This window comes from Cheilinus undulatus, linkage group 11 (genome assembly GCF_018320785.1).
Source record: "Cheilinus undulatus linkage group 11, ASM1832078v1, whole genome shotgun sequence".
In the NCBI taxonomy this organism is placed as follows: domain Eukaryota; kingdom Metazoa; phylum Chordata; class Actinopteri; order Labriformes; family Labridae; genus Cheilinus; species Cheilinus undulatus.
In genome coordinates, this window is record NC_054875.1 from 18,676,628 (window position 1) to 18,694,015 (window position 17,388).

The 17,388-nt window shown below is 37.1% G+C and overlaps 1 protein-coding gene across 1 annotated transcript; it reads right to left on the minus strand.

Annotated features, from left to right (window-relative positions):
• Positions 1-7,764: 7,764 nt before the first annotated feature.
• Positions 7,765-13,827, minus strand: LOC121517932 (taste receptor type 1 member 1-like). Its single transcript, XM_041800051.1, has 6 exons — positions 13,637-13,827; positions 13,155-13,470; positions 12,351-13,076; positions 12,008-12,214; positions 11,636-11,756; positions 7,765-8,693 (listed from the first exon to the last, which is right to left on the minus strand). Exons 1-6 carry the CDS (start codon positions 13,825-13,827, stop codon positions 7,765-7,767), a joined length of 2,490 nt encoding a protein of 829 aa, XP_041655985.1.
• Between the last annotated feature and the right edge of the window lie 3,561 nt (positions 13,828-17,388).

Here is a 17,388-nt window from a genome sequence, read left to right on the forward strand (position 1 = left end):
TGTAGTCAATGTTGTAAGATAACAGCAGAATAAGAAAAGACTGAAGGCGGGAAATTTCAGTCAGACCAATGAGGCTGTATAATAAGAACTCAACCTTGTTATGGGCTTCATTTTTTTTCAGTTCAGAACATCATGCCACCGACAGGGCCAGCATGAGTAGGTAAAGCTGGATATATCTAGACTGGGATTGTCACTGTTCTTCAGATATGACTCTATGTCTAGGGATGGGCCTCATGGGTGAGGATTCCCCATCCACCCACCAGCAGGGACTCGGTGGAGAGTGGAAGAAATACCCCTTTAGGGGCGTTCAGTTGTGTTGGTAATGTTCCTAATTTTGTATTCAAGTTTAAGCTGCTTGGGAAACGCATTAATGAATGCAGTTTAGTAAATAGTAGCGTAAGGATAATGTTGTTAAATGTAAATGGTTTAAATGTACCCAGAAAAAGAGGGTTGGTCAAAAGTTACATATTATATTTCTTCAGGAAACACATATGTCCCAGCGTGAACATGAAAAATTTAAAAAGCTTAGATTTTGGAATTCATACTATAGTACATATAAACAAGGACACAGGAGGGGGTTACTATTTTAATTCCTAATTCAGTTTCATTTATGTGTGAAAAGGAAATCAAAGGTATATATTAGTGAAGGGGAAGTTAGAAAATGAATCTGTTACCTTGATAAGTGTTTTTGCACCTCCAGAAAGTGATAAGCTTTTTTTTTTTTAAATCTCTTTTTGATATTGCGGCAGAAGCTGAGGGAGTTTTGATTTGTGGGGGGATTTTAACATAGTAATGAATCATAGTCTGGATAAAACTAGTCTGAAGGGAAATAGAAAAAACAGAAATCCAAATTTGTAAAGTCATCTTAGAAAGAATGGGAATGATACACTATATTGCCAAAAGTATTCACTCACCTGCCTTAACTCACATATAAACTTAAGTCACATCCCATTCTTAATCCATAGGGTTTAATATGATGTTGGTCAACCCTTTGCAGCTATAACAGCTTCAACTTTTCTGGGAAGGCTTTTCACAAGGTTTAGGATTGTGTTCATGGGAATTTTTGACCATTCTTCCAGAAGCGCATTTGTGAGGTCACACACTGATGTTGGATGAGAAGGCCTGGCTTTCAGTCTCTGCACTAATTCATCCCAAAGGTGTTCTGTCGGGTTGAGGTCGGGACTCTATGCAGGCCAGTCAAGTTCATCCACACCAAACGCTCTCATCCACTGCACTGGAGCACAGTCATGTTGGAACAAGAATGGGCCATCCCCAAACTGTTCCCACAAAGTTGGGAGCATGGAATTGTCCAAAATCTCTTGCTATGCTGAAGCATTCAGAGTTCCTTTCACTGGAACTAAGGGGCCAAGCCCAGCTCCTGAAAAACAACCCAACACCATAATACTCCCTCCACCAAACTTTACACTTGGCACAATGCAGTCAGACAAGTATCATTCTCCTGGCAACTGCCAAACCCAGACTCATCCATCAGATTGCCAGATGGAGAAGCACGATTGGTCACTCCAGAGAACGCATCTCCACTGCTCTAGAGTCCAGTGGCAGTACTGGGTGCTTTACACCACTGCATCCTATGCTTTGCATTGGACTTGGTGATGTATGGCTTGGATGCAGCTGCTCAGCCATAGAAACCCATTCCATGAAGCTCTCTGCGCACTGTTCTTGAGCTAATCTGAAGGCCACACAAAGTTTGGAGGTCTGTAGCGACTGACTCTGCAGAAAGTTGGCCACCTCTGCATAGTATGTGCCTCAGCATCCGCTGACCCTGCTCCATCATTTTATGTGACCTACCACTTCGCGGCTGAGTTGCTGTCGGTCTCAATTGCTTCCACTTTGTTATAATACCACTGACAGTTGACTGTGGAATATTTAGGAGTCAGGAAATTTCACGACTGGACTCGTTGCACAGGTGACATCCTATCACAGTACCACACTGGAATTCACTTAGCTCCTGAGAGTGACCCATTCTTTCACAAATGTTTGTAGAAACAGTCTGCAGGCTTAGTTGCTTGATTTTATACACCTGTGGCCATAGAAGTGATTGGAATGCCTGATTTCAATTATTTGGATGGGTGAGTGAATACTTTTGGCAATATAGTGTAGATATATGGAGGAGCCTCCATATGTCTACACAGAGGAGGATAGATTATTTTTTCATAAATATGGGGGATAAACACGGAGTAACAGAATGTAAGATCGGAGGAGCGGATGTTTCAGATCATAACACCTTATTTTTAGAAATACGCCTAAATAGTAGGAAAAGGCAAACAACGTGGAGACTTAACATCAGGATACTAAACAATAAATAATGGTGGAAGAATTCAAACAGGAAATTAAGCAATACATGGAAGAAAATGATAATGGAACAGAGGAACCACATAATATTTGGGATGTGTTGAAGGCGGTTGTTTGAGGAAAGTTGATGGCTAAAACTGCATTAATAAAAAAACTTAAAAGAGAAGCTTATCAGGATCACTCTGCAAGATTGAAAGAATTGGAACAGCAATACCAAAAGACAACTGACCAAAAAATATATATAAACAAATCAAGGACACCAAATCTAAGATAAATGATATGTTATTGAATGAATATGGAAAAAGGGATACATTTTTAAAACAAAATTACTATAATATTGGCCCTAGAAAACAAAATTTTTAGCAAAACGAATAAGAAAACAGCAAGCACTAAATACCGTTCAAAAAATAAGAAACCCACTCACAAAGGAGATAACTGAAGGACCAGAACATATTGAAAGAGTATTTCAGAGGTACTATGAAAAATTATGTACGCAACCTGATTCTGCAAGTGAGGAAGAAATTAGACTATTTTTGAATCAGCTGGATTTACCATCAATTGTCACCTATTAAAATGACAGACTAATGGCAGGCATCACAAAGGAAGAGATTATACAAGCAATAAATTGTCTAAAAAATAACAAATCTCCAAGGAGTGATGGTATACCGCAGAATGGTACAAGACTTCTAAGGAGGAGTTGGTATCAATACTACAAACCTCTTTTAATTGGACACTCAAAGAAAACAAAATACCACCTACATGCGCAAAAGCAATGATTTCAATCCTTCCCAAACCAGGCAATGGCAAAGAAAGATGTGAAAATTATAGACCAATATCCATATGAAATGTATATTATAAATTATATACATCAATTATCTCTAAAAGAATGAATACTTATAGCAGAACTACTAGATGAAGACCAAACAGTGTTCATCTCAGGTCATCAAACACAAGACAACATCAGAGGATCTTTACATATCATTGAACATGCCAGAAAAGAAAAACAAAGCACTGTTCTGGTTAGTATTAATGCTGAGAAGGCATTTGATTGTGTTAATTTGGAATTTCTCTATCAGGTAATGCAAAGATTTGAATTCAATGATAAATCAATACAGTTGATTAAAACGCTGTACCAAAACCCTTCTGCTACAAATAAAATGAATGGAAATTTGTCAGGTAAAATATGTCTACAGGGGTCAGCTGGACAGGGATGTTGTTTGTTGCCAAGTCTATTTGCAATATTTATTGAGCCTTTAGACAAAGCAAAGAACTCCAAGGGGTCAAAATAAAAGGAGTCGAGCATAAAATTGGACTTTTTGCCGACAACGTAATAGCCTACCTCAAGCAACCAAATATAGCACTCCCTAAACTAATGAAATTCTCGGAGGCATATGGATACCTATCAGGATACAAAATCAGTGTTTCTAAAACTCAAATTTTAAGCATTCAGTTACATCCAAAACCAGTCAAGGAATTCTATGACCTGAAATGGAAGCTAAAAGCAATGAAATATTTGGGTGTGACAATTACTAAAAACATTTCTGACTTGTATAGAGCAAATTATGGAGATATAAATCAAGAATTACAAAAAGATATAAGAAGATGGTCCACTTTACCATTAAACTTGGGATTTACTCTCCTTACTACAAGCCTCATGTCATGTTCCTTCACCATGAAGGAGTGGCTGGTGTTGGCTGTTGGATGAGATGGAGCTGCTTCTGATGTTGTCTGTTCGAAGAGGGCGAAGAAACAGTTCAGCTCTTCTGCGAGTGCAGCATCCCCATCCACAACATTAGGTCTGGGTTTGTAGTTCATGATATTCTGGACTGACTTCAGACACAGAGGAATATCACTGGACTGACTTCAGATACAGAGAAATATCAGTGGTTGGCAGAAATAAACTAGTTTTATTTGGAAAGCATGAACAGCCTGAAAGAAGAAAGAGAGGAGTAAATAAATATATTTTTAGATATCATACACCACATTTATGTTTTACTAAATGCATTAATGGATATGTTTTCCAACATCTTTCCATGAGCTCAGCATATAGACCTTTAAATAGCAAATCATAAACACACTCAGGCTGTTATTAGAAAAAAGGAGGCCCTCCTCAAGGCTCGGGAAAGGACAGTCTTCTAAAGAAAAGAGAGTTAGCCAGATTATAAGTCCTGGTAAATGCTCTACAACTAATAATTAATTAATTAATTAAGCATTTCAAGGTGTGGAGAAAAACTTTTTGGTGCACACTATATGTCAAGCATTACCTGCAACCCTTGGGGCTAAGCCCCCCTGTCTTTCAATCCTACTGACAGCCCTGCTACACAGGCTTGGCCATTTTGAGCTACCCTGGAAGATACGTTAGATTTGGATCTGGATTCTCCTTGATGAAATGATGCAGACAATGGTCTGTTCTCAGCTCTTGTCTCCCAACTCTGATTCCATTGTTGCTTCTCAAGTTGCTAGTTGGCTTTTAAACAATAGCAACAAACAGCAAGGAAAGTCATGGCTTGAATGTCTTTATCACCAACTCTGACTACACCTGAGGACCAATTATTGGCCACTTCCCATGGTTTTGGGAATGGCAATTTTTGACTGCTGTTTAGCAGTGGCAGTGTAGGGTAAGAATTTCTTTGCCCCAGGTTTAGAGGCACACCAAATGCTGTGTACAAATTGTAATTAACTAGTTTGAATTGGTTGGTATGAGTTATTCAGACATAGTTTGGATTGTTCTGGATCAACCTTAATCTTTCCACTGCCAGTTTTGTACTGTAGGAAAAACTGGAAAAGTCAATAGTCATTTCTCAAAGCCAAGGAAGGATCCTGGAATGGCAGTTTTTGAAGGGTACTACATCACTGACTTTCGTCAGAAGACTGTTCCAGTGTCAAGGATCCTCAAAATTCTGTTGACTGTTTGAAGGGAGTGTTAGAGAAAATCAGGATTGTTGTCCACATATAGATGTTGTTTGGCTGTTTGCCCAAACTTAAGACACTGCAGAAGCATTTGTGGGATAAAGCATAAAGCATTTAGGTGGCCAAAGGTTTGGTAATTTCACTCATCACCATCTTTAATTCTGACAAAGTGGTAGATGGGACGAGGTGACTTGCCTTCTCTCTGTGTCCCTCTGATAGATGGTTATTCAACCAGCCAGAGATCATACAATTAAAGACTTTAGCTACATACTTTTATTGCTAGTGCATCTCTCAGTTAATTAGTATGAATGATGTAATTGGCTTTTACAAGAAGGCAAGGTGCATTGAAGAAAGTACAACAATGCTGTTGTTGGATTGACTTTTTTTTTGTTTGTTTGTTTTATAACAGCCTAAAATTATTGACTTGTTCATTAAATCTAAATCTTCTAAATTATCTTAATGGTTGAACCTATTATTTTTATTCAAACTGGCAGCTGGACACCAAATTAAATTTTGTCATTGGATCAATGTATTTTTATTGCATTAAGCCTGCTGTGCGCATGCGCATTCGTAACAACATCCCATAGGTCCTGAGTTGATTAAGAAAAACACTTAATGCAACAGCAGCCGTCACTTTCTGAGTGGCTCTCCCTCTACACTCCAGCACAGGTATCCAACGAACCGACTCCAACTGAGAAGAAAGTGCCAAGTTGATAACAGAAAGGAAAAACATAAGCTTTGTGTGCAGTTGAATTAATCCAAATATAATTTATACTTAGCCATCATGGCTCCCTCTAAGAGATGACACTTATTGCTGAGGTTTATCTCCAGAGGTTACAAATATGACAGCCCAAGTTCAGAGACTGTCAGCTTCTCATTTTCTGAGATGTTTTTGTTCTTACATGGCTGCAATTTCACTGCAGTATTTTAAAGGGGACTTATTATGCAAAAATCACTTTTTCAGGTTTTTCTAACAAAAACATGTGAACTCTCTTGATCCTCCTCTCAGTTCTTAGCAGAGATGCTGGATAGCTCAATGGGTTACCCTGCTGACTTCTGACTGGGAGATTGATGGTTCAAATCTCAGTCAGGTTCTAGATGTTGGATAGAAGTGCCTGAAACATCAGGAAAGTGATGTCTACTCCCTGCAAGAATCCTGCACTAGTGTTTTTTCAGCAATTAACTTTACAGGCATGTTTTGGGGACCTCTGAGACCAATATAAGCTTGTCTTAAAGGGCAAAATATGTCCCCTTTAATACATGTCTGCTGTCCTTGGGCCAAAGTAGCAGGAGTTTTCAGGAAAAGTTTGTTGATTAGCCAGAAGCCCCAAAAGCAACAATTATGTCTTAATTGAAACAACCTAATAAAATGGTAAAATAGTTGTATGAACTTTGACATTTTAAGTTCAAATGAGTGGAATATTTATATCGGTTGATTAAGGGAAATTTTTATTTTCAGTTTAGGACAATCTAAAATAATTAGGTTTGCTAAACCTTTAAACATAGTTTATATGAACTTGAAAAAATTACATTTACCTAATTAAAAAAAATTTAATTGATTCAATTCAAAATGTTTCGTGTGATTGATTACTTAATTTTTTTTTAAAGTTCAACCAATGTTACATTTTTTCAGTGTGAGGTTTTTCATTAAAAGTGTGACTTCCACATGTATAAGACATGATATGTAAAGATGGGATCTTTATAATTTAGTTAAGTGATACTCATTAAATTAATTTAGATTTTATTTCCTCATTTTTTGCTGGTCACTACCCAAAATTTGTTTGACCCATCATAAAAGGTTGCTACATTATAGCTATCAACATATTTTTAAATGGTCTCTGTTTAAAGGTAATGTTCACAAAGCTCATGTGACTTCAACATGAAGGGCAGAATAGATACAAAAGTTTGCCTATATGCTCTCATTTGGTTGATGAGAAAATGAAGTATTGCATGTAGGTCAAGGTCGCCACCATGTGGGACATAAGATGTAACATCAACCCCATCCAAAAACACATTTGTTTTAATTGCGGTTTATTGTTCATTATCACAGTAGTTAAACTGGAAACGTATGAATGCTATGATTGGCTGCTGCTGATTTTGGGACACCTATGGACAAGTTGAAATGATTACCCATAAATACAGGGACAACACCAATTGGTCCTCTTCTCATTAATTCAACTTCTGAACAAGCTAGAATTTAATTACAAAATGAGACATGCATGTCTATTATTTTCTTGGAGTTTTGAGCAAGTGAAACACATGAGAAAAAGGTGCAATCATAGTATTTGTGTACAAAGATTATGACAATCCATAATGCCTCTTGACACCACAGGGTGGTGACAAAAACAATAGATAAATCATACAGAGCGTCTAAATCTAGATATTGTCAGTTTATTTGATGTTGGCACAGATGACTCAAACAGTATGATTAAAAAAAAACGAATACATTCAAGTCAGAAAGATGACTTTTAAACAGCTTTTGAATTTGATTGCAATAGTCATAGAAACACAGAAGTGTGTGTTTGTGTGTATATATATTGACTACTGACTTATTGTTTTGGTGTAATTCTGAATGAGACCTTGGAAGTATTGCTGTGTGTTTTTGTGGGGCTGAAAAATGATGATGTAAAATTTTGGGAGGAAATACCACAATAGGAAGGAGTAGAGACTGGAGAGTACTGCCAGGGCGTTTAGTGTTTGGATGTACTTGCCTCGGTAGAGCACCTGCACAGTGGCAAAGATGATCCAGGTGAGGATCAACAAAAGCAGGCAGAAGGTTATTGCTTTGGCCTCATTGTAATTTTTGGGGAGGTCTTTTCCCATGTAAGAAAAAACAAAACAGAGAGAACCCAAACATACAAGTAGAATAGCTGAACCGGAGAATGCTCCAATTTTGATTTCACAACTAAGAACAATTTGTTGTTGTGACCAAGATGTTTCATTGTAGGGCTTTGGTGTTGAAGAAGCATAGGATATAAGAAGTAAGAATGCCTGAGTAACAAATGCCACAGTGATAATCAGCCACTGTCCATGATATTTCGTCCACCAGCTGTAGAGTTTTGGGAACCTGGCAGCCATTTTGAAAATGCAAACAATCTGAAAAGAGCGCACCACAAAACATGCAAGACAAACAGTGTAGAACAAGAGAAATGGTAATGACCTTAAAATACAAGAGGGAGTTGTTGGCTTGCCAAAGTAAAAGAATACACTGAGACTACAGAGGCTGAGGCAGCCTAAAATGAGGAAGCACATTGGTCCCCCAGCAGACCTGACTACAGGGGTGTTGTAGTTGATGGCAAAGAGAGCAGACATGGCGAATGTGAGACCATCCAAGGCCATGGACCCAGCCATGATCAGTATAGCTCCGATGTCTGTAAACGGGATGTACTCCACTGAGCGCAGATTACATGATGTACTTCCATCTGCAGACCATTCTGTGTCTTTACAGTTGAGGCACTTGTAAGGATTCTCTGTTTAACACAGGAGACAACTTGTCAGTAAAAATTTCATTCCTTTTTTCGTTTAAATGCAGATCAAACAGGTGGGAAACCATGTAATGGTTCATAGTTTGATCAGTGATAAACCTTAATTACCTCCGCCAAGGAGGTTATGTGATCGGCAGGGTTTGTTAGTTAGTTTGTTGTTAGCAACATAACTTAAAAAGTTATGGACGGATTTTGATTAAATTTTCAGGAAATGTCAGAAATAGCACTAGGAAGAAGTGATTAGATTTTGCGAGTGATCCGGATCACCGTCTGTATCCAGGAATTTTTAAAGGATTCTGTTCTATTGGGAGATAGGGCTAATGGCGGAGGTCTGCGCTCTCCGAGTGCTTTTCTAGTTATAATTGAACACGCTTTGCGTGTTTAGGCAGAATCATAGACTAAAAGTTGAACCTCTGACAAAAGATATATTTTTCCAGAATGATTATGGATTCTTTAAACTAATTTAGAAAATGCATTGCTTAGCCATATTCAAGTTATAATACTTGACATTTGAGTTGGTCAGAGTAAAAAAGGAAGCCTAAGAACAAACCTGTTTATTCAACATGAAAGACTTTAAAATTCTTTCATTTTCTTTTATGAAGAAGCAGACACAGAGATGCTGCTGTGTAATCTCTTTACATAGGAATTAGCTTCGGTGTGTGTCCATCAGTGTGAATTGCATCAACTAAAACTATAACTAAAAATGTTTGATGACAGCCTTTTTTCCATGAGAAAGACTAGACTAAGACTAGCAAAGATGACTAAAACTAGACTGAAATGTAATTCTGTTTTTTTTTTTTCCCCGGACATTCAAAATTAATGATTTTTCTCCACTGCGGGTAAATCTGTCAAAATTCAATGCATCTGTATCTTTTCTACCTCTCAGCTACAGAAAGCAGAGATCCAAGGTTTGGCAGAGTGTCTAGAACACACTACCATGATTTGGTACCAGATTCAGGCAAGAGATTAAAAGCTTGGACTATTAAGACAAAAAAATGTAAAGACTATTTATGGACTAAAACTTGACTAAAATGTTTTTGAGTTTTCATCAACTATAAGTGGACTAAAACTATAAAGGGTAGAAATGACTGTAATGTGACTAAAAGGCATTTAATGTAAAGGCTAAAAGACAGAGACTTAAATCACATAGATATCAAAATAGATTCTTGTGTCAAAATCATGGTTACGTGTTAAGTGTAAATTATGTCTGAAAACGTCTCTCTATGGCCCACATATGTAGACCATACTGTACATACATACTGACCATACATCAAACTGTGACTTTATGTATATATATATATATATATATATATATATATATACAGTACTGTGCAGAAGTTTTAGGCCTGTAGAGCACTAACGGTTCTTCACAGGTCCTGATGTTTCACAACCTCGGGCTGAAGAGAGGAGGGAGGGCAGCCAGAGTCAGTGTTGACACATTTGACATGTACATGTGTTGCTCAGCAGCCAAGGTCTAGCTTAACAGCATTTCTTTTGTCCGGGCCTTTGCACCCATGGTAATTCCCCCAACAACTACCAACAGTGTCCAGGTGCTTAGAACATACACACGACAACCAGGGGGTTGTGGCAACCCTCCTACCCGCCCTAACAGTACCCTAGGCTATGTTGAGGCCCCACATCTACCCATAACTCCGCCCTAAAGTAGTGGTTTTGTTTTGTTTTCATCAGATCGTTTTTCTATGCCTTTGGTAATGTAGAAAGACATCCAGAGCATGACCTGGGTTGTGTCAATCCTCCTTCCTGCCTGATGGGGCCCTCAGGCAGGCGTACTTGCCATTACACGCCTTACTTCAGCCTCAAATTTCGGCTCAGACATGCCTAAAAGTTCTGCTCGGTACTGTGTGTATATATATATATATATATATATATATATATATATATATATATATATATCTATATATATATAGTGCTTAAAAAATTTATTAGACCACCTGTCATATTTGTCTCAGAGACCATCCAGCGGATGCGGACTCTTTCATTTTCAGTGAGGTCTCCATGTTTTACCATTTTGAACAGGGATGAGGGATTTCAAACTGAATTCACCCAAATTTGAGCCAGCTCACTGGGCTTCTCTGAGAAGTCAGAAATGAATCAAGCATAACATTCAACCACTAAAACTAACTTTTCTGTTCAGGAATGCAAGTAAATAACTAGCACTGTACAGTGCTTCACAAATTTATTAGACCACCCTAACCCTAACCAAAGTAAGGTTTATGCCACAGCTGCCCTAAATTAACAGCATTGGTAATTACCAAAATATTTTTTTATGTTTCTGCAATGGTTAATACACCAATATGTAGAAGCTCTTTAACCCAAATGATATTTTTAATGCTAAAATATAATTATTGTTATCCATGAATTTTCAAATTTACTGATTTACAAAAAAAACCCCGAAAAAAATAGTAAAGCACATTATTATTTCTTGATTAATATGTCAAATTATAGTTATTTACTTGCATTCCTGAACAGAAAAATTAGTTTAAGTGGTTGAATGTTATGCTTGATTAATTTCTGACTTCTCAGAGAAGCCTTTGAGAAGCTCAAATTTGTGTGAATTCAGTTTGAAATTCCTCATTCCTGTTCAAAATGGTAAAACGTGGAGAGCTCACTGAAAATTAAAGAGTTCGCATTAAAGCACTTCATGATGCTGGATGGTCTTTGAGACAAATATGACAGGTGGTCTAATAAATTTGTTAAGCACTGTATATAAGTAGAGAAAAAGAGAGAGAGAGAGAGAGAGAGAAATGGTGGTGAATAATTTATCTTGAAGTCATTTATCTTCAAGTCTGCTGTGGCCCTAGTACTCTGCATGCTCTAAAATCAGACTAGTTTCATTATGATGAGCTACATCAACCAGAGAGAGAGCAGTCTTTAGGTAGTTTTTCTTTCTAGTGTGTTTAATGTACCTGTGCTGTTGATATAAGTTCCATTTGGACAGACTGTACAGGTGAAGCAGCATTTGTGGATTCCATTCTGCTCTTTAACAAATCCTTCAGAACATTCTTTGGAACACAGTGAAATAGGCACCTGTAAAAAAAACAACTATTAAGTAACACTTAAGATATCAATGGTATGGACCATACAGATTTTTTAAAACTAAAAGGTTTGGCCATTAGATTTGAGCAGTAGCTTTTAAGCCTGTGACATGTTTATATATATATATATATACATATACATATATTATTACAGAGAAGAAGTTTGAATCTTTCTGCAAATCACACACAAACATACAAATTGTCTAAGGGGAAAAAATTGTCAGAAGGGGAAACCCTACTCACCTCTCCATTTGTGTACCAATGAATTTTGCTACTGTTGATGAAGAAATTCATAGATGGGTGAAAATGATAGAAGCCAATCTCCTCTGCCTCACCATTGTGGTTCCAGAAAACTATTGAGTAAGATCCGTATTTGGGGTCACCATTCTCATCAAACTCAATGCTTTGATTTAAAAGTGTAAAGTTTGACTTCTTCAGCTCTGCCAGGACCTGATGTTGGTTCACAAAGTAGGCTTTTAGTCTTGTTCAAATAGAACAAGTAATGACAAATGTTCAGATATTGCAGGGCCAAATTTTATTAGTCAGAGTAAATGCAGTCAACTTTTATAATCATTCTCATATTTACCATGTGGGGGTGCACTGTAATATTGCCATTACATCTGTCAGAGTCACATTGCAAGGCATTATGCAAGGCATGAGCAATGGCATACACAGCAGAATACACTGCGAAAGAATAAGTTGGGTCCACCGAAAGGATTTCTTCTGCTGTGAAACTACTGCAGTTGCAAACCTGATTGCAATATCCAGGTTCTTGTTGGTTTTCACAGTAAGTTTTGCTTTTAGTAGAATGCACAAAATCACTGAATCCAGGTATAGTCACAACTGGTTGAGACACTCCAAGTACAGTTCCAATATTTTCAATCCCTTTCTCTGTAGGAAGCCTTTTGTTTAAAGACCAAGCATCTCCTGCTATCCACACCTTTTGTGTGATATTCAGTCTCACTGCTGACAAAATGAGATCTTCAGCAGTAATTTTTGGAGCAAAAACAATAACAGCTCGTATCCCTTGTGCTTCTATCTGCTTGAACATTTGGGAATAATTTGTCTTTTCATCAAGACTCTTTGAATATGCCAAACAGATGTCAGTATCCTTGATCCTTTTTGACAACAGTTCACGGCCATCATTGCCATAGTCATTGTCACTGTGGAGGAAAGCAACCCAGCGCCAGTTGAAGTGCTTTAGAATATTAAACATCACTTCTATGACATCTTTATTGGGATGCACTGTTCGTAGGAAAGAGGGAAATTTCTCTTTTTTGGAAAAAACAGAAGTAGTAGATCCATAATTGACCTGTCACAAGGTTAAAATAGACAGTAAGCACTGATAGAAAACACAAGATTTTACTTTATAAGACTATTTATAACTTACCATTGGAATGAAACCTGCCATAAATAACGGGGCAATAGTCAAGGCTTGAGTGCTGGTTAAAGGACCCACCACTGCTATCACTTTGGACACATCAGAATGATTTCTTTGTTGCTCTAGTGGTTCAACCCAAGGTCGGATCAATCCATTGACTGAGATGAGGTTCAAAACTCCAGGAAAATTCTGAGTATCTGAGCAGTGATCAAACATCTCATAGCCGAGAGATACATCTGGTAGCAGGTCTGATGAGTTATTGATTTCCTCCACAGAAAATCTCATCAACTGAAACCTCCGATAATTTGGTAGAAGGATGGGTTTTCTGGGGGTAGAGAGGAGAATAACAGGAAATCGGGAAACACTATACTGCTTCCAGGTGCAGCTGAAAGACTAAATGTTGAAGTGAATCAGCTTGTTGAAAGCATTGCATATTCATAAGGACAAAGAAATAATTTACTCTGAGCCAAAAAGCTTTATTATAATCTTACCTGGAGCATTTGATAGTTTCTGGTCTGTCGTGATATACAGGCTCGGTGACAGGATGAATCTCAAAAAGTCCACCAACCAGATAATCTCCTTTGAGACGAAACTCTGAGCTAGAGCCACTGCGGCCACTGCATTGAGCTAAAGCATGAAAACAAGTTCCCAAAAGAAAAAGAGAAGCAAGACAACATTTCATTGTCGAAACTTTTGTTTACAAATCTGAGATGAAGTACAACAGGACTCGCCTCTGCTTTTATTAACCTATTTGACACAGGTGTTGGCTAAACCATTAATTTCCATGAATTTGGGAGTACATTAGGTGTCATAAAGTGAGACTTATTAATGCTTGGAGGAGGACACAAATCAGTATGCAAACATACTAGAGAACACCACAGAGGGTTTAACAAAAACAATGTGCAAGTATGTCAAATGTTTGTATGATGAATAGGTCTAAAACAGATTACGATAGAGAAATTCCTTCCCAAAGTTTAATTAATAAATTCAGTGTTTTTACTTCACTCTGTGTGAAGTATATGAGGATGCTTGTTCTATCATCAGAACAGGATTTATAGAGTTATCCAAATCTGAAAATCTTGCAGCAACATTTTTTCTTCAAACTGAGTGTTAACACATTCCCCTTACCAAAGACTCACGCATCAAGGATGATGCAAAAGGCAAAACATTTTATGGTATAGGTTGTCAGGTCCTGCTGTACAAAGAATGTTATAACTGTGAACTGCATTTAAAGTCACTCTGAAAATAATCTGAAGTACATAGGACTTTAACATCAAACAGGATAGAACCGCAAACAAATACACACAAATTAAATGAATTCAAGCCTGTATTATTAATGTATACAATGAAGCCATCTCCTTTCACAAATGATCCCTGCACAATTTAACACTGGACCACACAGGTAAATTGAAATAGGAAAATATGCTGCAGCCCAGGCCACGGCCAGGACTCTAACCAGAATTTGAATTCAGGCAACCTGCCTGAGGGAGGAAGGAACTAAATAGTAAGGATGGCAACATCTATCATTGAGTTTGAATGTCTGTCTCATAAAAACAAGAATATTACTAACTTTCTAAAATATATTCTGAAAGTTGATTTCATTTCAAAGGTGAATTGACAATTTCATTGAAAAAGCAATTCACAAATTGTTGCATTTGTGATTTTGCTATGATTGTGATTGTTGGGTTTGAACTGTCACATCAATGGGGATTTAAGAATAAAGAACATATCAGGTACTGTACTATTTTAATATTATTGATTTTTGATAAAGTTTTAATTTGTGGGGGTAATTAGTTTTTTCTTTATCTCCTAAATTAATTGATCTGTTTCCTGTTGTGTCTCCATGCTGTTAGGCTGTTCAAGTCTGTCCAGACTTCCAATAAACCAACGACATAAATACTCAAAAACTCTGCATTCCTGCAAATATGAGTTTGTTGTTGCTCTTGTTCCTCATATAACTGAGTGATACCTGCTCCAAAGTAGCAGCTGTCTAACAAATCCCAGTTGAAGTGCTTTAAATCCTCCTGCTATGGTTTTCTGGGTTCATGATGGGCCAGATTGTTATGTTATGGTTGACGGTCTGAGCCCTAATGCATTATTTTTAGTATTTTGTATCAAAGTACACAAATCAATCACTGTTTGCTCATACCATTTTTTGACTTAGATGACCATCTGAGCAGTAAAATTGCCTGATCTGATTGGTTATGACTTCACATAGTGATAGTTTTATGTCTGGAGTTCTATTTAAACATCATCATTAAATAAATAAATGATAAGTGAAGAGTAGCCTGTTTGAATATGTTTCTAAAAATGTATGAGGTTCACTCAGCTCTGACATCTATCTGTAAAAAATTAAAACTAACACTTATATAATAAAAACTAAACTAAAACAAAGCATTTTTGCAAATAAAAACTAAACTGAACTGAGAAACCAGCAGTCAAAACTAATAAAAACTAAACTGAAATTGAACACAGAGAGTGCAAAATGAAATAAAAATAGAAACTAATGAAAAAGCCAAAACTGTTATAACCTTGGTGAGCAGAATTACCTTGATATTGTCCGTTCTGTGTCAGCTGGAGAGGATTTTAGGGTTTCATGGTGTAGTGTGTTGTAATTTGGAGCCCCTCCTGTCTTTGTTTTCTTCTTCAGTGGATTTCTCTATATCTGTCTGGGCCCCTCCCCAATCCCCTTTTGTACAATGCTGGTCGAAGTCTATTGTTTTTTCAAAGATTAAAAAAAGAAATCTGCTTCCATCCTAATTATCATGATATATTTTCTATATTTTTGTTCCTCAAAATGTTTTTTTGTCTTTTTCTCTGCTGTTATATTGATTTGATTTGTAATCTAATTTCTAATTGTGATTGTTTAAGCATTATTTCATCAAGACTTCAACATGTGTATGACACTCAAAGCAGAGCGATAACTTGCATTTAAACAACCCTATATCATCAGTGGTCTGGATGTATTTTTTCAATTTCATTTTTTTTTTTTTTTTTACTGTTTGCGTAACATTTTATAACAACTAACACGTATTAACAGTAAATTATGTGTTTATTTAGCTGATAGTGGTTTTAAACTCTGTAAACCACTATTTTGATGGCCACCACAAAGTTTCATCTGATGACTTTGTGAGCTTGTGAAACTTGATTAATACTTTGGAAAGCATCTATTAATGTTAAATACAAAGCTGGTTAATACTTTTCAGTGGTAAATGGTTGTTATTATAAAGTTGCAACCAATACTTAAATTGATACAGTCATGGACAAAAGTATTGGCACCCCTAGATTTTTTCCAGAAAATACATAATTTCTCCCAGAAATTGTTGCAATTACAAATGTGTTTGGTATACCCATGTTTATTTCCTTGGAACAACACAAAAAAAGAAGAAAAAAAGCCAAAGCTGACAGAATTTTACACAAAACTCTAAAATGGGCAGGACAAAATTATTGTCACGCTTTTAAAACTGTGGGTAAATCATTTTATTCCAAGCATATTATGCTCATTTAAACTTACCCGTGGCAGTAACAGGTGTTGGCAATATAGAAATCACACCTGAAGCCAGTTAGAATGTATAAATGTTGACTTAACCTTTGTGTTGTGTGCCTGTGTGTGTCACACCAAGCATGGAGAAGAGAAAGAAGAGCAGAGAATTGTTTTAGGACTTAGGAAGAAAAATTGTGGAAAAATATGAACAATCTCAAGGTTACAAGACCACCTCCAGAGATCTTGAAATTCCTTTGTCCACTGTGCGTAATATAATCAAGTTTATAACCCATGGAACTGTGTCTAATCTCCCTGGACGTGGACAGAAAAGAAAAATTAACAGAAGAATGCTATGCAGGAAAGTTGGAATGGTGGATAAGCATCCTCAGTCAACTTCCACATAAATTCAGGCTGTCCTGCAGACTCAGGGTGCAAAAGTATCAGCTCGGACCATACGTTATCATCTGAATGAGATGAAGTGCTATGGGGAGACAGGAGAACCCCACTGCTGACAAAGAGACAAAAAAAAGCCAGACTGGAGTTTGCAACAAATATACCTGAATAAGTCTCAATCCTTCTTGGAGAACATTTTGTGGACAGATGTGACTAAGGTAGAGCTTTTTGGAAAAGCACGTCATTCTACTGTTTACCGAAAATGGAATGAGACCTACAAAGAAAATATCACAGTACCTACAGTCAAACATGGTGGAGGTTCAAGGATGTTTTGGGGTTGTTTTGCTGCCTCTGGCACTGGGTGCA